The 23,612-nt window shown below is 59.4% G+C and overlaps 1 protein-coding gene across 5 annotated transcripts; it reads left to right on the forward strand.

Annotated features, from left to right (window-relative positions):
* The first annotated feature begins 560 nt into the window (after positions 1–560).
* Positions 561–23,418, forward strand: SLC29A1 (solute carrier family 29 member 1 (Augustine blood group)). Of its 5 annotated transcripts, XM_072856678.1 has the most exons (14): positions 9,895–10,038; positions 12,820–12,886; positions 16,394–16,476; positions 16,996–17,077; positions 17,343–17,503; positions 17,731–17,870; positions 18,077–18,211; positions 18,386–18,483; positions 18,853–18,943; positions 19,072–19,163; positions 19,305–19,413; positions 19,701–19,786; positions 21,529–21,728; positions 22,383–23,418. In XM_072856678.1, exons 3-14 carry the CDS (start codon positions 16,448–16,450, stop codon positions 22,492–22,494), a joined length of 1,335 nt encoding a protein of 444 aa, XP_072712779.1. In that variant the 5' UTR covers positions 9,895–10,038; positions 12,820–12,886; positions 16,394–16,447; the 3' UTR covers positions 22,495–23,418. The 5 variants fall into 5 exon arrangements, with proteins under 5 accessions (XP_072712778.1, XP_072712777.1, XP_072712779.1 ...); XM_072856677.1 differs by lacking the exons at positions 9,895–10,038; positions 12,820–12,886 and adding an exon at positions 561–613; XM_072856676.1 differs by lacking the exons at positions 9,895–10,038; positions 12,820–12,886 and adding an exon at positions 827–889.
* The last annotated feature ends 194 nt before the right edge of the window (positions 23,419–23,612 follow it).

Here is a 23,612-nt window from a genome sequence, read left to right on the forward strand (position 1 = left end):
CACACGATACTCATATCCTCTGGATACAGGGGAATTGCTAGATTTCAGAGGGGTCTGTGCACCGTCTGCCTTCCCGGGTAGCACCACCATGAATGCACAGTGCAAAAAGCTGTCTTCAAACCTCTCTGCAACCCAAGCTATTTATATATATATATATATATATACACACCCCGCCGTATATATATACACCTCTCTCTATATATATATTTACACCCATAAGTGGTGACTGCCAGCAGAGGGTTTTTGTCTGGCTTAGGATGCAGCATGGGGGACAAAGGGTGGACCTAGCAAGCGGGGCCAGTTCACACTCCATGTAGAGCCATAATACAAGGTAAAGCCCCCTTTAGAGCTATAATATTTACTAATGTATGGGTATTAATGCAAACCCGGAGCCGGGTGCAGCTCAGGGCCGTAGGAGGCTCTCCTTCCACCAGGGCTGTGCACTGCTAAAGCAGCCGAACCCAGGGCTGCGAGGGCCGGGGGTTTCCACGCCGGCTGCGGGGCGTGGGGATGCGGAGAGGGGCGGAAAGGGGGGGAGCCAGGGGCGGGCAAGCCCAGGGGGAGGGCCGGGACCAGTAAGCGGCGCGGCGCGGCGTGGAAGAGCGCGGCGCAGGTGGGTTCACCCGTGGGGTGGGTACCGCTGCCCGCGGAGGATCGCGGAGCCTCTTACCCGGTTCTCTCCCCGGGGAGGGGGCGGGGGGGAGGCAGGGGGGAGAGGGAAAACCCGCCGCTTCCCCCACGCGGGAACCGCGTGGTGCTGAAGGCGGCAAAAAGAGGAGGAGGAGTTTGCGAAGCGGGGCGGGAGGAGGCGATTTCCCATCCGCGTCGGGGACAGAGGGCGCCGGAGCCGGCGACGAGCCGGGGGCAGCGGTGGGCGCCCGTATTTAAGGTATTGGCTCACAGTCGCTGAGCCTGCACCCCCCCGGCTCCCACCGAGGCTGCTAGCAGCGTTTCAAAGCTGCTAGGAACCTCGGTGGGAGCACCCGGCAGCTTTGAAAGGCTGCTGGGAGCCTCGGTGGGAGCCGGGGGGGTGCAGGCTCAGGATCCGGCGCCGCAGCGTGGGGGGAGGCGGCGTGTGGGTCGCGGCTCGGGGCAGGGGGGTGATGCATAGATGCTGCCTTTTGGGATGGGGGGGGTTCTTCCTCGCTGCCTCGCACGGCAACTCCAAATCCCCTTTCGTAGTTGCTGCCGGGGGGGAGAGCATGTGGTTGGGGATGCGAAGCAGAGCAGCCAGCCCGGGGTTTTGGGGATGCGAAGCGCGCTGATGCTCTGCTGCCTGGGATGCAGGACTTCACCGAGGGGTTTGTGCAGCCGTGTTCCGGCTGCCGGGGTATGCATCTCTGCCGAGCACTCGTGTGTGTGTGTGACAGCCGCTGCCGGGGTGCCGCAGCCCGGCACGCGTTGGGAGGGCCCGCTGGAAGGTGCGTGGGCTGGGTGCCATGTGCCGCTGGGTCCCCAGCAGGGTCCCTTTGGCTGGCAGCAAAGCCGCTGGGCCGGGGTTGCTCCAGGTCCTGCTCAAGAAAATGCTCTGCGTTGGCTGTGGGATGCTGCGGAAGATTTCAGTAAGCATTTCTTTCCGTTCCTGAGCAAGCCAGCTGCCTTAACGGAGAGCCTGGTCCAGGCAGGAGCACTGAGAGCTCTGTGTGGAGCCCTTTTGTGCTGTCCTCCCCACCCCTGTATTTAAATCTGAGCCTCTCACCCCTGCTAGGTGCTAATACTGCCGGACCAACACAGTCCCTGCCTGTACTCACCAGCGCTCCCATCTGCCTCTCGGGAACAGGCTGTGGAGCTGCGGGCTGTGTGGGAAGGCAGCAGCAGCCAAGCCCTGGGGCTGTGGGATCGCAGACAAGTGAGCCTGTATCCTTGAGCCCAGTGGATTCCCCAGGGCTAGGGGCTGCAGGAGGAATTTGTGCAGCTGTTGGCCACAGCTGGATGCGCTTCCCGGCTGCTCCGAAGCAGGAAGCAGCCCGATGGCCCCTCAGTTGCCTGTTGCGAGCCGACACAATTGAGGGACTTCTGTGAATGCCGACACGGGAAATCCCACTCCCCTCATGCACCGCATCCTGGCTTGGCGGCATCGTTTCCGCTCGCCAGCCCCTGCGGGCTGCCGGACAACCTCGGGCTCCCTCAAGCCTGCCTTCACTAGAAAGCTATCTCAGGACGTGACAGGCAGGGATGCTTTTCTCTTGGGTTTGCTGGTTGTCCGACTGTGGCTCATGGGCCATTGATACAGTGTCAGTGCAGTGCGGACACCACATGTGTGCCCTTGGGAGCACTCCTGCTCCCGTTGTTGCCTTTTGCTCCTGGAAAAGACAGGTAGGCTTGCTCTTGGCTCACCACGAAGGTCTTCAGAGAGCAGGAGCGCTTTCTGTATGGCACCCAGGGCTGTAACATAGGCCCCAGAAGATGGTTTGCAGAGTGGCTGGTCACCCCCAGCTGACACAGATGAGAGCTGAGGGTGCTTACACTGTACCAGGTACCTGGAGTGAAGAGGATGAAGAAATTCACTCCAGCCTGAACCAGCAAATGTAGTGCCAGCACACAGGGCAGTGTGGCACCTCCATCCTGCAGTTGTCCCTCTTGTCCCTTCCCCAAAGCTGTGTAATTAACTACTGGCATCATTTCCCCATCATGGCATCCCTGCCCTCATTATGTTGGGCTGGGAGGTATTAATGAACCTCTTCCTCTCTGAAGATGAGCCATGGGCTTTGTTCTTGCCCTGGCCTGACCTGTCTCCCTCCTTGTTGTGGTCTGGGGGGAAGCCAGGGCATGGAGGGCAAGGTACCCGTTCACCCACTCCTGTGCTGCTCCTTCCTCGCTCCACCTGGCTCCGCTCCCAGCTTTGCTGGCAGAGGCACGGCTAGGGAGCCAGAGGGAGCCCAGGAGAACCCGCCTGCCCTGTCCAGATGGGAAGGCACTGGGCATGGGCTTTGGAAAGCCAACAAGCAGCCTCCAGTGCTTTCTCTAGGACAGATGTAGATCTCAGTTGTTTTCATCCAGCGTAACATCCAGGTCCTTGGCAAGTGTTAAGGAAGCTACAACACCTTCTTTTATCAGCAGAGCGCTGTTTGCTTGCGGTCCTTGCCAGCTCTGTACCAACCCCAAGTGCAAATTCTGCTCACCTCCCTGTGCCTTCCTGACCCCCCCTGGCACCTAGCTCTGCCCTGTGACTGGTGCTGCTGGGCCTGCAGGACCGCGAGCTCTCAGGCTCGCACCTCCATGCTAACTTGTACTCAGCTGTGAGCAAGCTCAGGTGCAAAGCACTGTGTGGAGTGAGCTACAGGCATTTGCAGATGGGCAGGAGTCAGGGTTTTAAGAGCCACACAGCTATTAGGATTTGATTAAGCAGTGCGATAAAGACTAAGTGCTTTCTAGGTTAACAGTGTGCAAGACGTGGGATGGGGAAAGAAGTGTGCGGAGTAGGGATAGACCCTGGTTGGGTCTGGTTACATCAGGATGCATGGTCCGGAGGGACCCCGCTGCCCCCAGCTGAGGTTGCAGTACAGCACTGCACCCCGTCTCCCACTCCAGACCCCGCAGACATGGTCGGGGGTTGGCTTTACGTGGGCTCTGTGGTCCCTGTGTGGGAGAGGAGCCGTGGTGCTGCGTGAGGAATGTGTACGAGGGTTGTTGCTTCCGTGAGACAAGGGAAGCTGTTGCATAGAGATAGCACTAGCCCTTTGTAACTTAATTGCTGATGCTGGTGGTGTGAAGAACATCACTGTTGTGACATTTTGGTCCTGCTCCGGCTTGGAGCAGGCTTTTCCCTGGTCTCACCAATCCCTGAGAAAGGGGAGGCTCAAAGCACTGGGAATGCATGGCTGTCATACACCATCCGTGACACAAATTGGTGAGCCTGGCATTCTGGGTGCAGTGCTCGAGCCTCTCTTTCAGCCTCTTAGCTAAGCCATGGGTAAGCACAGTCAGGCTTCACCTCTAGGAGACTGGCTTTTTTTGAGGCTAAAGGGGAGCGGAGACCTATTACCTGCCTGCCGGCTCATGCAGAAGAAGCCAGCAGGAAATCAGGCAGATTTCTGCACAGCCTTCTTGCCTTCTTCCCACCACACCACTGCCAGTGGGATTTGCTTTAGTTCATTTCCTTTAGGACTTGTCTGATGGGAAAGCACCTCGCTGTGAAATTTCCAGCTGGAAATTTACAGAGTGAGCTGACCGGGAAGCTGCAGAGAGAGGAGGCAGGCAGGGGCTTGAGGTGGAGAAGAGCAAGGCTGGGGGGGATGCGGCTGGGTCGGGAGCAGCGGCGGGACCGGAGCGTCGTGCTGTTAGCCTCCTGCCCGGTGAGCAGCCCACTCTGGCCACGTACTGAGGCTGAGTCACAGCAGCAGGACTGGGTCATCAGCCTTGCTGTGCTGAGGGCAAGCCATCAACCTGAATGTGTATCAGCACCCCCGGACTGCCACTGAAATGGCCCCAGCCTCCTGCAAGGCTGCTGGGGAGAGGGGCGTCCCGTCTGGGCCACCCTGCTTGGCTTTGCCCGCTGCTGCCCATGCTGCGGCTCCGAGCGTGGTCCTCACCCCTGCCTGGTTCATCACGCCTCGCACAGCCACCCACCGACGCCATGCAGGGACAGGGAGCCGATTTACACCTGCGGCCAAGGTCCGGCTTGCCCAAAGGAGCTCAAAGACGGTGAGAGCTTTGGCGTGGGCAGCCCCGTTTGAGTTTTGCTACAGGTTTGCTCATAGGAAACCCTCATGAGAGGAGCTCCCTCTTTTTAGGCTTGGGGATTACCCCTGGAGAACAGCTCGGGGAGGTGGGAGGGACTGGTGGCACAGCTCCCTTCTTGGTCCTGGCCAAGGTCTCAGGGTTGAAGGAGCTGCCTGCCCTGCCTGCCCTGCCTTCGACAGGCCTTGTCTTTTCCTGGCCTCAGGACCAAGTTGGAGGCAATTCAATTTTTTTGCCTGGGATATCCTCCCTCAGTGCTGTGGATGAGCTCCAGATGGTATTTGCTCCAGACGGGACCACTGCCCCCTCCGGGAGCCTGCTGCTGCGGGGTACACGTGGGGAGCACAGTGCTTTCAGCCCATCAGGGTTTGTAGGTGTTGGGCTGTGGCTGAGGACGGCAGGGTTGGTTAGGTCTCCACACTGTCCTGATGAAAGCAGGAACATTATCCATTAACCACGGGAGGAGGCAGACCAATGGCAACATGACCAAGCTATTAAGAAGCAATCCACCCTCCCCTGCAGCTTCTCCTTCCCGTCTTCACACCCACTCCTCGTGGCAAGACAAGGCTGGTGTGACTGCATGGTGAACCACATCAGGGAATTGATCTGCCAGCGTGTTCCCGGATGGGGCTGTTACCCCGGAGGCAGCAGGTGTGGGGTGCCTGGGCAATGCGGGGCAGGAGCCGTGCCTCATAGGGGGTCGAGGGAGCTGCCATAGGGCCCCGCACTCCCCCTACCTGTGCTCTGCAGCTGGGCTTGCTCCAAAAGAGGAGCCTTCGACCAGAAACAAAACTCAACAGCAGTAGATTGCCTGGCTGTCGATAAACAAACGCAAGTTGTTCACCACCATGGCTGCGAGAGGGATGCGGTGTGCCAGAAAAGGTTTGCTTCAGCAGGGACCAGCCCCTGGGCTCCCTGTTGCCCTGCATTGCCGTGGGAGTGCATCGGGATCCCAGTGTGTTCAGGCACTCGGGCAAGCTCTGGCAGGACACCTTGCCGGATGGCCAGCCCACTCTGATGGAGGCTACAGTACCCTTGGGTCTCCCAGTGGGGAGTCTCAGAGCTGCCCTCGTCTCCTCTGCTCCCCAAATTAACGCAAGGTAGGCCGGGATGCCGGTGGAGCCTGCAAGCCGACACCAGCCTCTCCAAAGCACTGTTTCAGCACGAGCAGAGCGCTCGGGGGCTCTCAGGTGGGGCTCTCCATGCCTACCTGAGGCATCCCTGAGGATGCTCACGGTCCCAGGCAGCCTGGGACCTTGTGGCTGTGGCACACCGAGTGGCGGCTGGTTGCACAGATGCGGCAGTGTCTGCAGATTGGTATTTGGAAGGATGTGACTTGCCCTTTCCTGACTTGTGGCCAGGCTTATTATTGTCGGTCATGAGGGAGAGTCTGTTTTGCTGGGGTTTGGGCAGACGTGGAGATGAGCTCCGCACCTCCTGTTGGCTCTCCCTGCCTGATCCTACTCACATAAAGGTTTTCCTGTTTGCCGCGGGTTAGCCGAGGCCAGTGCTGAGAGCGGGAGGTTTGGGCTCTGACTTATTCCCTCCAAAGGAGGTGTCCACCTCGAGCCTTGCTCTGGCTGCACATGAGACCTTAGTCCTGCCAGGGTGTTTGGGGAAGGAGTGGGAAGTTGATCAGGGAGGAGGGAAGGGGGTGCCAGAGGTGACGTTTCCGCCCTGGGTGTTTACTCCAAGTCCTTTGCTTGCTGCATGCCGCTGATGGCGTGCTGCCACCTTGGCTTTCCATGCCTCGGTCCACAGACCATGTGCTGCCCACACGGCTCTTCTGGAGCTGCCACAGAGCGGGGAAGTGGCAAGCCTGGCTCTCAGCAGGCAGCATCTTCCCCTCAGCCTAATTTAAAATCAGCTGGGAAACGTGCAGGCGTGTGTGGCTCCTAGGACTTGTGGGGATGGCTTTGCCCTGCTGCTCCGAGCTGGCTGCAACTTTGGAAGTGACTGGCTTTGGGCAGGGTCCACGTGGGGGGAGCAGACCCATCCAGGGCATCCATCCCTTGTCCCTCCTTTTGTTTCTGGGGATCGGGGGGTGCCCCTTGGCTGGCACAAAGAGGGGGTGGGGGGGTGACAGACATGCCCCATCTCCTGGAGCAGAGCTGCCATGCCCCTGTCCATCATGAAATGGCTGCATTTAGAAGCCAGTTCGGGGTTTGCGAGATGCTGTGGCTCTCTGAGCAGCGAGCAGGATCTTGGCAGGACAGGCGGCTGGCAGAGGGACTGTGCGGGACTGTGGCGGGTGCCAAAACCTGCTTCCCCGCTCACCATCCCCTTTCCCAGTAGGGCTGCGGACATTTCATGTCGAAAGCAGCGGTCAGCCAGGGCCCCTGTTCCTGAGCTGACCTACAAGGGAAAGGCCGCTTGGTCTGCGGGGACCCAAAATAGCCCATGTATTTCTGTCCTGGGCACAGCTGACATGCGGGGGACGGAGCCAACCTCAACCCGTCGGAGGCCCAGCAGTATTTGGCCCCTGTGTGTCCATCCCAGCTTCTGCCATGGGGCTGCTGGTCAGCAGGGAGGAACTGCCCCTCCAAATTTTGGGAGCTGGGGAGATTGTGACACTGGGGGAAGATCGTGTTTTTCTGGCTCTGGTTTCACTCCTCCACCCCCTGACTAAATTGGAAGCAGCTGTGCAGCCCGGACCAGCCTCCGAAAAACTGCTGACTGGTGGCAAAACAAGCTCTGTCCCTGTGCCAGCCCCCTGGCAGGGCTGGCAGCCTGCTGCAGCCCCTCCACCGAGTCCCCTGAATGCAGAGGCAAGGCTCGCTCCGTCCAGCCCCAGGGATGCTCTCCCACCTGCCCGGGCGGCTCGGGCGAGGGGACAGCGCAGCCCAAGCGCACGTGGTTCAGCAGCTCCTGCTGGGTGCGGGCAGCTCTTGCTGGCTGAGGGTCCTGCCTGCTGCCAGCTCTGTGCGTTTGCATCCAGCACTGGCTCCATACGGGAAGGAGCTGGAAGGACAGAGCCTCTCCCCTGGGAGGCGAACGTGCCCCAGGGTGTGGGAGGCAGCTGGGTGGCAGCGGGCAGGGGGCTGCTGTGGGCAGGTGCTCTCGCTGCTGGTTGACTGCTAACTTTTCCTGCCCTTCCAGAAGCAGCCCTGTTTTGGGGATGAGCGAGCGACCCCTGGGCTCGGGCTTTCCTGGGGGAGAGGAGCCCCCGTAAAGTGCAGAGTGGCATTTGGGGTGGGGGAGCATGTTTGGGGTTGAGCCTCCAAGCCTCCTCCACTGGGGGCTCTGTGCATAGCAGGGGCTCCATGCATAGCTTGGCGAAGGATTTAGAGAGGCTTCTGAGCTTTCCAATGATTTCACAGCCCCCCCTGCCTTGCCCCTCACTGCAGGGCTGTTTTGAGGACCTCCTGGCTGCAACATAAGCTGTCCCCATCCTTCTCCCCCAGCCCCTCACCACAGGTTGCTCCGTGCTCAGCTCCCTTGTGGTGTTCCTGGCCTGACTCCTTCCCAGGTCTGCCAGCTCTGAGCTCAGTCCTGGGGCCAGGAACTTGAAGCAATGAAGGAGGAATCCTCTCCAGTCTCCGTCCCAGCACCCGGGGGGCCACCGATGGGCAGGTGGCCTCCTGCAGTCCTGCTCTTCCCCTCTGGTACTGCTCCCTCAGTGGTGACCTTGGGGTAGCCACGTGGTGCTGGTAGATATGGCAGAGTATGGAGAAACTCTCCTTGCCCTTCTCTTTCATTCCCCATCCACGGGACTCTTCCAGCCTGGCCCACCTGGGTTTCTTCTCGTGCATTCATTGAGTCCTTATCTTCAGACTTGTCTGGCCACAGGGTGTTTTAGTCTCGTCCCATCTTGCCATATGCTTCCTCTTTACGAGTCTCACCTCCACTCCTTTCAGCTGCAGACATGAGAGGGAAACGGGGACACGGTCCCGTAGGCTCAGCCCATCCCTCCGACGTGCTGTTTCTGCTGCCCAAGGTGCGGTCAGCCGAGATACCATCTGTACAGATGGGGATTCCTCTTGAGCAAGCCCCAGCGTGACTTTGGGGAAGCTACTAAAGCAGAAGAGATGCATCTGGCAGCCATGCCCCAGGGTGTCTTACCTAAGTGCTGCCCCAGCCCACCAGGGACCATCCCTCTTCCCACCCAGCTGGGTGGAAATGAGGAGTGTCACCTCCCTGCAGGAGAGCCGGGCTGCGGGCAGGCAGGAGCCAGCACTGTGCCTTGTGCTGTGGCATGGCTGGGATCGCCTCTGCCCTCTGTGCGTGGCTGTCCTGGTACGTGGTGACCTGTGCCACCAGCGCACCAAGCCCCAGGCTCTTGCATGCAAGGAGGATCCACTCCCAACTCGGGACTGCCTCTGGCCACTCCTTGTGCTCCCAGCTGATTTTTACATTAATGGTGTCCGGTTGTTCTCCCCAGGGGTCCTGTAGGGTTTTCTCCATTGGGAAGTGGAAATGTGGCTTCCTCCCATTGTGCCTCTTCCTGCCGCAGCCCCCCGGCCGACCCTGGTGGAGCACCCCTTCCCGCAGCACTCCCCTCCCCGTGGCCTCTGGGCAGAGCCAGGCAGCACCTCTGCTGGCCACATCGGCACCCCCGGGGGGCTCGGACCAGCCCTGGGGACATGGGCTGTGGGGGGCCGCTGGCTGCAGAGGATGCTGGGTGAGGATGAAGGTTTGGGGCAAGGCATCCCCTGGCTGTCCCCAAACCCATAGCGGTCCCACGGGAAGCCATGGCCAGGTGGCGTGAGCTTGGTGTGAGCCTCTGTGCCTACCTGTAGTGGGTCATCCCCCCTCCCCTTCCCACCTTCAGGCAGCCCCTGGAGGTGCCGAGAGCTGCCTGGAGGCACCACCCAGGTCCTGGAGGTGGTTTCTGCCTGTTTTTGGAGGTTTCTGCAGCTGCATTGAGTGGAGCCCTGAGCAAATCCCTCCCTCTGCCCTTGGGAGAAAGGGTCTTTATTTTTCTAAATTTCCAACAAATGGAGCCCAATCCTAGCCCTGGAAAAACGTGCCTCCTTCCCCACCCAGCCTGCTGAGAAGCGGGTCAGGGTTGTGGCTTGGAGGGGATGGTCTTTTCCCCTGGGGACAGCGGCCTGAGTGGGTGCCATCAGGGAAAACAGCTCCTCAGAAGAGCCCCTATGAATCCTGTCTCTGCAAACAGGCGCCAAGAACAGCTTATCTCTCTCCCTCTGACGCCTCCTCAGAAATGACGTTCCCCCTTAGCTCCTGCCCCCCCGGGTGCTGTATCTCCTCCTGCACCCCGAAACCATCGGCCTTGGAGCAGGCAACTGCTCCGATATTTGCGGGGCTTTTCCTGCCTCTCCCAATGCTGCGCCATCCCCACAGTCCCATGGCCTGAAGTGACCAGGAGCAAGGGTCTGGGACCAACCTGCGCTTCTGGTAAGCTTCTTGCTGTGACATTAAAATGACCCCCGCAGTGTTTGATGGGATGCTGAGCAGGAGCACCCATCTCCGCTCCAGGGGGTTGCATGGGTGCCTGGAGGGGTTTTTTCTGGCCCAGGGACCAGGGGTGCTTGGGCACTCACTACGTGCTGGGGAGAGAGGTGTGTGCCTTCACCATGGGGCTGCCATCGCTAGGGACCCCTTGTTGGTATTTGGCCAGTGATATGCCAGGGCTGGAAACCTACTCAGCAGCCCCGGTGGGAAGGTGGATGCCCATGGCCTCGTGGGACTCGGTGATGGGTGGAAGAGTCCCAGCTGCGTTGCCTGGGGGAGTTTTATGGCTGGCTCTGCCCCATCACTGCCTGCTCCCCTCTCCCGGGCGGGAAGCCCTTCAGGGACAGCGCTGGAGTCCCACTGGGCCCCGGGGAATTTGCTGCCCAGCCGGGTCGCTTTACCTGCTGCGGGCGAGGGCCCCTTGGGGAGCCTCTCTGAGCTCCTCGAACTCTCCAGATAAGGGACTTTGCAGCTGGCTGGTGTGCGCAGTTCAAAACACACAGCGGGGCTGAATGCTCCCCCCGCGCCTCCCCATGCCACCCGGCAGCTGAGATAACAGCTGGCAGCGGGTGCTGGGAGCGGAGGTGGCCTCCGTAGCTTCTGCTCTGTGAGGCATTTGCATGGTGGCTGCGAGTGCCGCAAGCCTGAAGGCAGAGATGGTCTAGAGCTGCCTCTCCTTTTGCCAACAGAGAAGTGGAGGGAGCAAGGTGAAGCGGGCTCAGGGTCAGAAATGGTGCCCAGCGTTGGGACGCTTCCCGGGGAGGTGCTGAGGAGGCATAGCTGCTGGTTACGGTGTGGAAACCTCTGTGGGTTGAGGGTGCTGCATGGGCTGCCTTGCAGGAGGTTTTTTTCTGCCTGCCAAGCCCTGGCGATGTAGAGGGGTTTGTCTGCATGCAGCGAGGCGAGGTGGCAGGCAGAAATGCCCCCATCCCGCTGCCTTGCCGAGCTCCCTCCTCAGGATGCAAGCATGAGCAGCGCCGGGGGGAGCGGATGGTGCAACAAGCCTGTTTGCAGAGAGGCAGGGCTCAGAAAGGAGAAGAACAAGAATAATAGGAAGTGCTATCAGCTGTCTGATGAAAACTGCTTGCAAAGCACATCAGGAGTACGAAGCCTGCCGCAGTCTGTTGGAGGGAAGGGGGACTGGAGGAAAAGAGGCCATAGCAGAAAAGCCAGATGAAGCTTTTGCCTCTCTGTCCGCTCCAGAAGAGCCTGAGCAGTTTCTTCCACCTTCTTTTGAGGGCTCCTCAGAGCATCCGCAGAGGAAAGGTTAGAAAGGAAAGCTAAACAGGAACAAGTCACTAGGGCAAAGCGATGTCCACCAAAAGGAAAGGGAGGGTGAACTGGCTGGCTGTCACGTGTGGCCTCTAGTCATTCATTCACAACTGCCCCAGCCCCTGGGGACTGGGAGGGGGGAAAGATGTGACGTTCATTTCTAAGAAGGGCTGGAGGGAACTTCGGGGAAAAGCTGACTGGCGAATCTACTGCATGTCCTGGGCGTCTGTGCAGGGACGGGGTCCGTGGGCAGGTGGGGAGAGTCCTGCCGAGGGGCCCCCAAGCTGGGGCAGCGCTTCATAGGGACTATGGGCTTGTGGCACCCACGCTGCTTCCCAAAAAGTATTCACCCAGGGCTTTCAGCCCAGTTTTTAAGGAAATTGGCTGGTCAAGAAGGAAGGTCCTTGCATGGCTCCGTAATTGGTATGAAAACAGGAAGGAGGGTGTAGGAGTCTGGAAAGAGATTGCTGCATTGGCTCCCATGTTTTTTCAATGCATTTGTGAGTGACCTGGAAAAGGGAATGAGCAATGAGATGACAGGGTTTGCTGAGGCGATTGGATTACTCAGGTTCGTAGGGACAAGTGCCAGCTAGGAAGAGTACAGACAGCCATTACAACACCGGGCGCTAGGGAGATGAAATTCAGCTTAGATAAATACCAAGTGATAGATGAGGGGTGGGGAAGCCCCAGTTCTGCAAACAAGTTTACACACTGAGCTGGCCACTTGCAGCAAGGCCTGGGGCTGTTTTGGATAGCTCTGTGTGCACAAAAACACATCAAATCATCTTTGTGAGTGACAAAGCAGAAACAAAGCAGGAAAGTCTTGCGCTGCTCTTCAAATTCACAGGGACCCCCTTGCAGTCCCTGTGTGCCACCAGCCCCAGCCTCTCTGGAAGGGTCAAGGGCAGCCAGGGAAGGTTGGGAGGAAAGCAACAAGGAGGACTGAAGGCGTGGAGCTGTGCCTGAATGACTAAGTGAGCTAGAATTTCTCCGTTTGGAAAACGTGCTGTAGGGTGGATACAATCCAGGCCTGTAAAGCTGTGGCTGGCATGGAGAAGCCACTCCAATGTTCATCCACCCTTTGACGGCGAGGGAGCCCCGGCCGAGGCCCTGCACGCGGGGAGAGATGCTGCTCTCATTCAGAGGCTCCCAAGTTAAAGGGCGAAGCAGGGATTTCACAGAAGTGAAACCTGCTGTGGGCTACAACAAACAGCATATCCCTCCCGGCATGGAGGCTGAGGGAGCAGTCGGGGAGTTAGTCTATGCTTGTGCTACTCTTACCCTTTCTTGGCATCTACTTTTCCCCCTGATGGAGACAAGCTTTTGAGCCAGACCAGCCTCTGATTTGACCCAGGGCCACAGGAGGGCTTGCGTTTGTCCCAGCGCCGCGGTGATGGTGCACAATCGCACACCCTCGTACGTCTTGTGAAATACAAGCATGTGTCCTCACAGCTGGTGGCTGAAGGTGGAGGCGGGCAGAAGGAGCCCAGGAGGCTGGTACCCTGGACTCCAGCACAAGGTAGGAGGACCCGCGAGCGTCATGGTTAGAGTTCAGGCACGCACATGAAATTTCATGGAACAGGCGGTCTCAGAGCGTTTCTCATCCTCCAGATGAGTCACGGCTACCAGGGCTTCATGTGACTTGCACACCCGTGCTAGGCTTGTTCCCTGCCCGCAGGTAAACCTCGATGGGCCCCCAGATCAGCCTTCCTGCTGGGAGGGCTCCAGTGTCACCCAGGGGGGCGAGCGGATGTAGGGGATGGGGTGAAGCCTCGTGAGGCACCTGGCCCTGCCCCGTCTTGGCCGCACTCAGAGGAAGTGCTGACCTTATCCCTGCAAAGTGATCCCCTACAAGTGGCAGCAGGAGGATGCGGGGTGCTCACCATTGGCCCTGCTGGCAGTCCCTTGTCTAGGGACTGCAAGGATGGTGTTATGGCTTGGTGTGGCATAAAGGGCTTTTCTTTAAAGAGCTGGTGTTTCTGGGCATAAACCCATAGCGTGCCTACCTGGCACGTGAAATTGCTCTTGAGTGTAAAGCCAAGTGTGCGCTGTGCTCACCTTCAGTAAAGGCAGCAGAAGCAGGAGAAAAGGCGATGTGTGGGAAGGGAGAGGTAGGGAAATCTCTGAAGCCCGGTGACAAACAGCTACCTGCAGGCGTGGCTGTTCTGCAGTGCAAGTTTTTCTGCGAAGGTTAGGCAGTTTTGGTGACGGCTGGCCCTGCCGTGGGCTCCCAGGGCTTTGCTGGCAATGGGACTGTGCGTGGCCCAATACCACAGGTGTCACTTGGCGTCTGTCAATGCCTTTGTGTGGCACAAATGGGCAATTAAAATTGTGCCATCTCTTGTTTGTACCTGCACAGAGGCGCAAGCCTGTGGTTTGTTAAGCCCACTCCTTGTTATTTTGCTCCTTCCGCTTACACATTGCTTTCGAGGGGATGAGACGGACTGCTCTACGCCCAGGAATGAAATGGATGTCCTTATGCCAAGGCCCCGCATCGCTCCTCCTTTCCCCTGTCCCCCAGGCTGTGCAGCCACCGAGCCGGTGGCCGGGCTAAACATCGGGAGACTCCTCCACGAGGTGGCTAGAGCTCTGCTGCGCCAGCCCGGTGGCTGGTGGGTGGCCTCCGTCCCCCGGTCCCTTACAGAGGGGCTGCTCTCACCAGGTGGGAGCAGGGTTGCCACCTATTGCTGGTGTTGGTTCGTGTGACCTTTTCTGTTTACGTAGGGTTGTTTGTAAGAGCCGGCGGCTGGATGCGTTTCCTGCCATAATGAGCGCTGCCCCGTGTGGCCCTTGGCAGACACCGGCTCTTTGTGGAAAAAATTAGGAGGCACTTAGCGAAGTGAGACAGAAAACAAACAGAGCAGGCAGGAGGCTGCAGCTGGGCAGCCAAGCAGTGCCCGCCGAGGAGGTCGGGCTCCTGACACAGGGATGTGGGCGCTCTCCGGACGGAAGCAGGAGGCGGCCGGGAAAGCAGTGTGGCAGAGCAGCACACAGCGCCCTGCCCCAGCACCCCCAATCCCCCCCACCTCCTCCCTGCCACCCCTGGCTCCTGCCACCTCCTCCACAACACCCTTCCCTTCCTCCCTTCCCTGGGCACCGCAGACGGGTGCCTGGGCAGCGAGACCCGGGCTGTGTGCCAGCTGTGGTACTCGACACCTCTCCTCCTCCTCCGCGGATGCCACTAGACCCACATGGCCCCAGCCCCCGTGACTTGAGCCAGGGCCTGATGCCTACCCCCAAGAGCAGGGGGGTGTGGAAGGGGGGGGACTGCGCCTCCTTCAAATACGCTGAACACGGGGCTTTCCGTGGCTCCGTCCTCCCCAGGTATGTCTGTGGGGTTGGATCCCTGCCCCTGTTTCTTGGGACACCGATGTGACCTGGTGGGGGGCTGGGAGGGAGGCCCGGGGCTTGGCTGGGCAAGGGGCAGCATGTTGAGGGCTTGCTGGGGACCTGCTGAGGGAGCTGGGCTTCTCCTGCCTGTTTGGGGGAGAGATCTGTTTGCTCGGGGACAAGCAGTGGCCCCAGCGGGGTTTCTGTGTGCAAGGGGGTGGCAGTCGTGCTTGCAGATCCCCCTGATAATCCCAGGTCAGGGCTTGGGGCGTCTCCTGCCCACAAGAGGCACTGGCAGGCTGCCAGGAGGGGATTTTCGGATGTTTTCGCTGGAAGCCCGGGTGGCTCACAAGGGCAAGGCAGGAGCTGTCATGCCCTGAGCTGTCTGTCTGGGAAGGCAGGGGAGCAGCACTGCAGATGGCCCTGGCGTCACGGGTGGCACCTGCCGGCTTGGTGGGGCTCTCGGTCCCATGCAGACGTACCTGTCAGCCTGCTCTGGCTTTTCCCAAGCAGCCAACGGGCTTCCCAAATCCCTCTCCACATCTTGCCGGCTACGTTTCAGCTGCAGCACAGCTGTAGGCTCCCCAGCCTGCAGGACCACGCCGGGGAAGGAGGCGAGCTGTGCGCAGAACCACGCGGGCACCTGCGACAAGGGACGGGCTCCGATGCCTTTAAATGCACGCCGGGGCTGGCAGGGACTACAGATCCCAGCATGCTGCTTCCTGCCTGCCTCCTCCCACGCCCTACCTGGCAGGGTGCAGGCAGGGATGCGGTAGCGGGCAGCGGTGCGGGCGGCCGAGGGGCATGCCCCGGGGGGGCCGGGGGCTCAGCGCCGGGAGCCGCGCTGCAGATGACGCCCTGGGAGAGGTGCCGGAGCACCCCATGCTGTGCCCGCCGGACTGGAAAAGGACAAGGCAGGCCTGCGGCTTCTGCGGGGCGGCTAATCCCGCTCTGCCCCAGGAAGAGGGGGGGAACGGGGAGGGAAGGTCCCGTCTCGGGGCTCCCGGGGCTGCGTCTCTGGGGCTGTCTGCGGGGAGAGCACTGCCAGGGCGGCGGCAGGGGCCGGGCAGGTGGCGATGGGGGAAAAGGAGCGGCGGGCACCGGGGAGGGGACAGCAGTGCCAGGGACGCCCTTGGCTTTCCAAGGTGACCCAGGAAAGGGCTGCGAGAGCCCCAGGGAAGCAGGAATTGGAAATGGGGGGTTTGCGTGGTTCTGGCCGGAAAGGCTGCTGAATTAAATGTGTCTTTTGTGCCGCCGTGCCCCGGGCGTTGGAGGGAGGTGGGGAGGGCAGGGGGTGCCGACACAGCCTGCTGCGCATATGCTTCGCTCACAGCCCGAGGATTGGGGGCAGAGAGCTGCAGGCTCACAAATCCCTTAAGAGCCTGCTGCGGAGCAGCTGGGCAGCCGGCACTGAGCAGCCTGGGCATCTCAGGAAAGCGGTTTCCCTTTCGGAGGGAGGGCTTGGTGTCCCTCAGCCAGCAGAATAAAGCCATGTGTCACAGCTCTTCAGCTGAAGGACTCTGAGCCGCAGGTTTCCAAAGCTGCTGTGCTGTGCTCTCACCATTTGCCGGCTCTGTTTGGCTCCCGGTACTATGGAGCACTTACCCGGCAGCACAGCTGGGGGGCTAAAACCAGCGCTGCCCCTGCCTGCCCTGCATCCCTCACTCCCCCATAAAATCCTCTGTTTGTTTTCCAGACGGAGAGCAGCCGCAAGACTTCGTGGGACCTGTGCTGACTCTTGCTGCACAAGATGACAGCAAGAGACGGTCCCCAAGATAGGTAATGCTGGGCTCTGGTGTAGGTGTTGGGAGCACATCCAGGATACCAGGAGGTGAGGGAGGACAGGGAGACCCAGCATCTGGGGACCCCCTCTCCTGCATGCTCACTGGGTACCGAGCTGTCCCTTCCCCGAGATGCTCTCCATCAGCTTTTCCATAGCAAATGGGCTATAAACAGTCCCCGGCGCTGGTACACGCCTGTGGAGCGTGACTCCCTCCCACCTCTGGCAATGGCCGCTGTGCATCTGGGTGCCACATGCTGAGGAGCAGCCAGCCTCCCCCTGCCTTCGTACCCTCCCAGGGAGGGCCTCCCACGGCCCCTCTACGGTGCCACGTCTCCTCCAGCAACTCCAGCAGCCCAGGCTAGCAGGGGCTGTGGGGCAGGGGCAGGGACAGGGCAATAAATTTTGTCCTTCTTCCTCCTGGTGCCTCCCACTGCGGGATCGGGGACAGTCAGAAGCGATGCCTGTCCCCTGCCCTGCGCAGCGTCCTGCTCCAAACCACTCTGTCCCCTCCGCAGGTACAAGGCTGTTTGGCTGATCTTCTTCATCCTCGGCCTGGGAACACTGCTGCCATGGAATTTCTTCATGACCGCCAGGGAGGTGAGGGCTTCCCTCCCGCTGCTGCCCATGACACTGATCATCCCGTCACATGTAGGGACCATGGTATAGGTGTGGCAGCACGGCACAGCATAGAGCCCCCGCATTTGCACACAGGAGACACAAGTGTGGGTGACCTGGGTGGGATGAGTGGTGCTGAGGCAGCAGGATGGCTGGGCATGGGGCCAGAGGGGGGACAAGGGTGGCCTGAGTGTGCTGGGGGGAGGCCTCGCAGCACCTCGGCCCCACCAGGCTCCTTCCCTCGCAGTATTTCATCAGCCGCCTTGCAGACCCAGAGATGAGCCACTTCTTGAACCAGACCAGTGGTCCCCCCTCCTACCTGCAGTCCATGTTTGACAACTTCATGACTCTCTGCGCCATGGTGCCCCTCCTCATCTTCACCTGCCTCAACTCCTTCATCCACCAGCGGTGAGCCTTGCCCTGTCCTTACCCCTGCCAGCCCCCATAGGGCCGCCCAGCCCTAGCCCGTCCTCCTGCCCCAGCACTGAGCCAAGCCGCAGCGTGTCCAGTCAAGTCAAAGGCAAAACACCGGTCTCTCGTGCTGGAGTTTGGCTGGGATTCCCATGGGAGAGCTTGGCCCCAGCTGCACAGGCTTTTGGGGGGTGGGTTTTCCTCACTGAGACCCTCTCTTGCAGGATTCCCCAGCAGATACGCATCCTGGGCAGCCTGGTGGCCATTGGGCTGGTGTTTTTAGTCACCGCGATCATGGTGAAGGTCGCCATGGAGCCTCTTCCCTTCTTCGTCTTTACCATGATCAGCATTGTCTTCATCAACTGTGAGTGAGGCAGCGGGGGGAAGGAAAGGGGCAGAGCCCCATGGCTAGGGCTGATCTCTCTGGGAGAAAAACATGAACCCACTGCGGGAGAGCCAAGGAGGAGGGGGACCTGCCTTGCCTCGCAGGGCGGGGGCCTGGGCTCCTGGAAAGGTGCAGTCCATCCTTGCCTTTGGTTTCTCATTTCTGCTCATCTTTCCCCTTCGCAGCCTTTGGCGCCATCCTCCAGAGCAGCCTCTTTGGGCTGGCAGGGCTCCTGCCTGCCAGCTACACAGCTCCCATCATGAGTGGGCAGGGCTTGGCAGGCACCTTTGCCGCTTTGGCGATGATCTTCAGTATTGCCAGTGAGTAATCCCTACCCTGTGGGTGACAGGGCCTTCCCAGAGCACTGCTACCAACAGGATCTGCTAGGGTCATGCTGGAGGGTTGGGTAGGAGATGGCAGCGGGGCCTCGCTCCTCTCAGCCCTTGTCATCTTCTTCCTTTTCCCCCCCATCTCCTCCCTTCCTGTGCTCCCAGTTGGCGCCCAGCAACCTGAGAGCTTCATTGGTTACTTCACCACGGCCTGTGTGGCAATCGTGCTGGCAATCTTCTCCTACATCCTTCTGCCTCGCATGGTGAGACTTTGTCATCCTGGTGGGGAAGGGCGCGGGGACATGGGACCTTTGCACATCACAGCACAAGGACCGTGGCCCACTAGCACCCCAGCCTTGGCTCCTACCAGCCTCCACCTCCTGGGTCAGGGCAAGCTCTCCTGTCCCGAGGGAGCTCTCTGGGATACCTCCCACCTCAGATACCCCAGTATCCTTGGGGTACTGTAGAAATGAGCCTCTGGGTGAGCAGGAAAGCATCAGTATTGGATATAAGTGGAAGGAATACTTTGCCCATATTGCATTTGCCTATATTGCCTATATCTGCTATTACCACACAGCCCCTGGCAGCCTACTTTCCTCATACATGAGTTCTCTGTGGCTGTCTCTCTGCAGGATTTCTTCCGATACTACTCCATGAAGGACAAGACAGAGTACCGTGTGTACAATGCAGAGCTGGAGACCAAGAGAGACCTGATTAAGAAAGGTGAGGGGCTGAAAGCAGGAAGAGGAAAGAAAAAGACGAAGAGCTGAGAGGAAGAATGAGACAGGAGGACTAAATTAGATCTCAGCTTTCGGGGTTCTGCTATGCCCTACTTGTGTCTCTCCCTGCAGACGAGCCCAATGGGATGGAGCAAAATAACTCAAAGATCATCCCTATCCACAACCCTGACGAGAAGCCCTCAGTCATTGCTATTTTTAAGAAGGTCTGTGAGTTCCCGGCAACCCCTGCCCTGCCCTTCATATTGGGGGATGGGCACAGGTGTAGGCACACTGCATGGGCAGTGCAGTCCTGCACTGGTCTCTTGCTCTGTGTTTGGTACCAGCCTCTTCTTTCATCTGTCTAGCTCTGGGTCATGGCTCTGTCTGTCTGCCTCGTCTTCACTGTCACCATCGGCGTCTTTCCTTCCATCACAGCTAAGGTGTCCACTGTTCTCGGAGAGGGAAACAAATGGGGTAAGTGTGGCCAGGGATGGAGTGGGGTAGGAGGAAACTGGGAACAAGGTAAATAGGAGAAAAGAAAGTGGGGCTTGAAGTAGTAGGTATGCCTGAGGGGAAGAGGAAACCACTGTGCATGATGGTTTGCATGATGGTTTGGATGCGGACACCCACCTGGCTGGGAGACCATTACAGCTCTTAGTGGGAAACCAGGAAGACCAAGACCTTAAAGACAGTCTCCGTGCAATTGGTGGGAGAGCCTGCAGCACCCTGGGCTTGTCAGTGACCTTCTCCCCCTTTTGCAGGTCTCTACTTCATCCCTGTCTCCTGCTTCCTGCTCTTTAATGTCTTCGACTGGACGGGACGGAGTCTCACTGCCCTCTTCACATGGGTGAGCATGGGGCAGGAGCAAATGCCCAGGCAGTCTCCATCCCCAGGCCCCTTGGCCACAGCTCTCACTGGGGCTTCCAGCCTTGGCTTGGAGCAGGAAGGAGGTGCAGAGCTGACTCCTGCCTTGGCTTTAAGTCCTAAGCAGAGATTTATGGGTCAGAGCCGAGAACCACAGTGTTGTCCTGTCCTCCTCCCACCCCTCTTTCAGCATGGCTTGGATGAAGCTGCCTCCTCCATTACAGCCTCTTTGTAAACAAACCTTCACTCCAGCTATGCAAACAGCCAGGCAGGATGGCGGCAGCGAAAGAGGGTGAAAGACAGGGCAGCCCAAAATAAAGCCTCTGGCCTCCGCACAGGACACAGCTGCTTCAAAGAGCCTTGTCCTGGGAGCAGGGCAAAGCCATGCCACGTGGGTCACAGAGCTGGCCCCTGCCGCGTCCCCTTGCTCTCATCTCCCCTGCTGGGCTCAGAGCTGCTGGGGCTGAGTGATGGGAGCTGTGATGGGGGTGGGTGAGGAAGGGGGCTGTCCTGTCTGTCTCTCTTCCTGCCCCTTCACCCACCCCCCAAGCGCCATTTCCCCCTGTATTGTTCAGGCTGTTTGTTTAGAGAAGCTCCTCAGCACCACACACCATGGGTTCTGTCCAGGCCTGCCTTCCCCACAGCCTGGAGCTGCTTCTCCCCTGGCCATCACTGCTGGCTGCTCTTGGCCTTGGCCACAAGCCGCGTTGCCTGGAGTCCAGGCCGCAGCCTCTGTGGTGGGATGACCCAGCAGGAGACGCTTCCAAAACAAGGCTGTGTGGAAAGTCTGACTGCGTGCGGTTTGGGCCTCATTTCCCTGGTTGGGGCCCCGTTCGCTCCTTTTCTCTTCCTCAAGCAGGAGAGGCTGCTGCTCTTGCCAGTTTGTCCACAGACACAGCAGCTGGCCTAACCTCAGCTTCTGCCCATGCTCATGAAGTGTCCTGTGCTACACCAGCGCAGGCAGATCCCAAAGCAGCTGTGGGTCTCTCCTGACCCCAGACCAGTGAGCCCTCTCATCTGCGGCCCTGGCACCCCACTGAGGGGACCCCAGACGGAGCCAGGCACGTCTCGTACCAGGGGCTGCCTTGGTCCCAGCTGCAGGGACAACACAGGGGGACAGTACCTCCTTCTTTGTCCCAGCCTCACATGTCCAGGCACTCTGTTAGGATCTGAGGAGACCGTAACTCAGTTCGTGCCTTTCCCAGCACTGTCCAAAACAGCCCCAGCATAATCCCTTTCCCAGATTGCTGGATCTCGCCCCGCTTGGCTGGGGAATGGCGTAGGAGGCTGAAGAGCTGGTTAAAGCCCAGTTTGCAGGCCGTGAGGTGCCAGAGGGGATTTACCTCAGCCAGCCTTGTCCTGCACGGTGGTTCACTGCAGGAGATTGCGTGAGCGTGCACAACACTCTCCTGCCTGCCTGCCTGTTGTTTCCAGCAAGGGCTTAGCAGTCGCTCAGAAGCCCAGCTCAGTATTTTGGCTCTAGTGCTGCTGCTCTCCAAGTTGGCTGGGATAGGACTTTCAGACCTAGTAGACCTCCTTACCACAGCAGGTGGTGATGCCAAGATTTGTTGGAGCAGAGAAAGTCTCTCAGCAACTTCGCCATCTCTGTGGCTCCTCCACAGCCCTGGTGCAGTAGGGACAGCCTCTGTATAGCCCCTCCTGGCATGCCATGGGATGGGGAATGTCCACTTCTCAGCTGCTCAGTGACCTGTGTTTTTCTCCCAGCCCGGGAAGGACAGCTGCCTCCTGCCAGTGATGGTGGCCCTCCGTGTCATCTTTATCCCTCTTTTCATGCTGTGCAATGTGCAACCCCGTGACTACCTGCCTGTCATATTCTCTCACGACGCCTGGTATATCATCTTCATGATCTTCTTCTCCATCTCCAACGGCTACCTGGCCAGCCTTTGCATGTGCTTCGGGCCCAAGTGAGTAAGAGCTGGGGACAGGGGAAGGGTTTGTTACACCCCCAGATACCAGCTCCAGCATGACTCCTGGAGTCTGGCTCTGCCCAGCTCTGGCATCTGGAGAAGGGGATGCAGGCGCAGAGGAGAATTGCCACACCACCTCAGGGAAGACAACCTCAGTGTCCCATCTCCCAGCCTTGTGCCTCCATATCCTCGAGATGAGGAAGCTATTGTTCGGGCTCTCTATTTCTCCCACCTGCCACACTGGGGAAGGGGCTGAATGCAGCGGGGATCTGGAGGGGAGCAAAGCGTGGCACAGCACCCACAGCAGGGTGAGCAGCCTTGCCCAGCGCAGGAGCACAGGTAGCACGAGGACCCCAGCTGGGGCTCAGCCAGGCGGGCTGCAGTGCATGGGGGCAGGAGTCAGGGAGGGGTGTCTCTGGTGCCAGGAGCTTCAGGGCAGCCTGCCTGATGCACTTTTTCTTTCTTTACAAGCCTATGATGTGGAGGTAGGCTCTTGGAGCCAAGGTGGATTTGCTCTTGCTGGTTGTCTGCTGCAGAGGAGCACAGCTTCTGGCTCCTCTTGTGGCCTCCTCCCGTCTCTCCGTTGGAAGTCACAGCAGGGCACAGGGCACGCATGCCCAAGGACGGGTCTGACACCTGTTTCTCCCATAGGAAAGTGCTTGCCCATGAAGCAGAGACAGCTGGAGCCATCATGGCCTTTTTCCTGTCGCTGGGCTTGGCCCTAGGAGCTGCCGTCTCCTTTCTGTTCCGAATTCTCATCTAGCAGAGGCACCTGGAGGGTGCAGGGACACCGAGAGACAGCTCCGCATCCTCCTCTGAGGCTCTGGACACCTCGGCGCCGTGGGGAGATACACCTCATGCCTGCCCCTGCCAAATCGCACTGCCACGGCAGACGTTACACCCAGGGACGGTTCCACTCCTGCAGGGTTGGCCTGGCTCCTGCCACAACTCGGCTGTGTGATGCCTTCAGGCCTATGTGCCTTCTCCTTCCCCATGCTGTGTGTGTGTGTAAGACCCCTGGGATCTCACAGAGGTCCAGCTGCCTCCCACGCTGCGTAATTTCCCCAGCTCAAGGCCAAAAGCCATTCTCAGCCTCCTCCTCTCTGACAGAGTTGAAGGCTGGTATCCAGTGTTATTCCTTCTCTTGCCCTTGTCCCCAAGGCACCTAGGGACTTGCTCTCCTCTCCTCTCCTTCCAGGGGGCCTGGAAACATCCCACACCACTTCTCCTGCTGGTGAGACCTGCAAACGGGGAGGAGAGCCCCCGCCAGCCTCACCATGCCTGCTCTCTGCTAGGCGCACATCCTCCTGCCCAGCTGCATGCCAGAGACATGGACATCTGTGTCCCACCCACACAAAGAGCCAACGCTGTGGCTCGGCTGAGGGAGGAGGAGGCCTCCGCACGCCACCTTTTCCCCCTCTCCTTGCCTTTGTTCCCTACCTTTTTTTTATTTTTGGTGATTCTGCCAGTTTTTTTTCTGCCTCCTGGTTGTGTGACGGGAGGTCCCACCATGGGCTGCAAGAGGAGAGGTGGCAACTCCCTTCCAACCCAGGCTGCCTTCCCTGCCTGCCTGTGCTGCAAGGGGAGGCCTGACCTCTCCCTTGGCTTTCCCATCCTTGTGTAAATGTGTCTGTACAGTTGCCATTTTCTATAAAAAGACCAAAATGCCCCTTTGGGTATGTGTGTGTCTCCATCACCACAGGGGAGAGGGCCGTGGAGGGGCAAGTGCTGAAGGGAGCGGGCACCGGCATTTCCTGGGCGTCCCCAGCATTCCCTGTAGCCAGCATCAGGCGGTGAAGCAGTGTGTGCATCCCCTGCACAGACAGGCCCAGTGGCTCTCCGCTGCCCTCGGGGTATGCCAAGGGACCACCAGCACCTCTG

The sequence above is a fragment of the Ciconia boyciana genome, chromosome 3 (genome assembly GCF_034638445.1).
Source record: "Ciconia boyciana chromosome 3, ASM3463844v1, whole genome shotgun sequence".
Lineage (NCBI taxonomy): Eukaryota > Metazoa > Chordata > Aves > Ciconiiformes > Ciconiidae > Ciconia > Ciconia boyciana.

Coding starts and splice junctions, on each gene's coding strand:
- SLC29A1 (XM_072856677.1), top strand. CDS start 16,448: ATGACAGCAAGAGACGGTCCCCAAGATAG. Junction 17,504..17,730: donor AACTCCTTCATCCACCAGCG/GTGAGCCTTGCC, acceptor CCTCTCTTGCAG/GATTCCCCAGCAGATACGCA. Junction 19,164..19,304: donor TCATTGCTATTTTTAAGAAG/GTCTGTGAGTTC, acceptor TCATCTGTCTAG/CTCTGGGTCATGGCTCTGTC.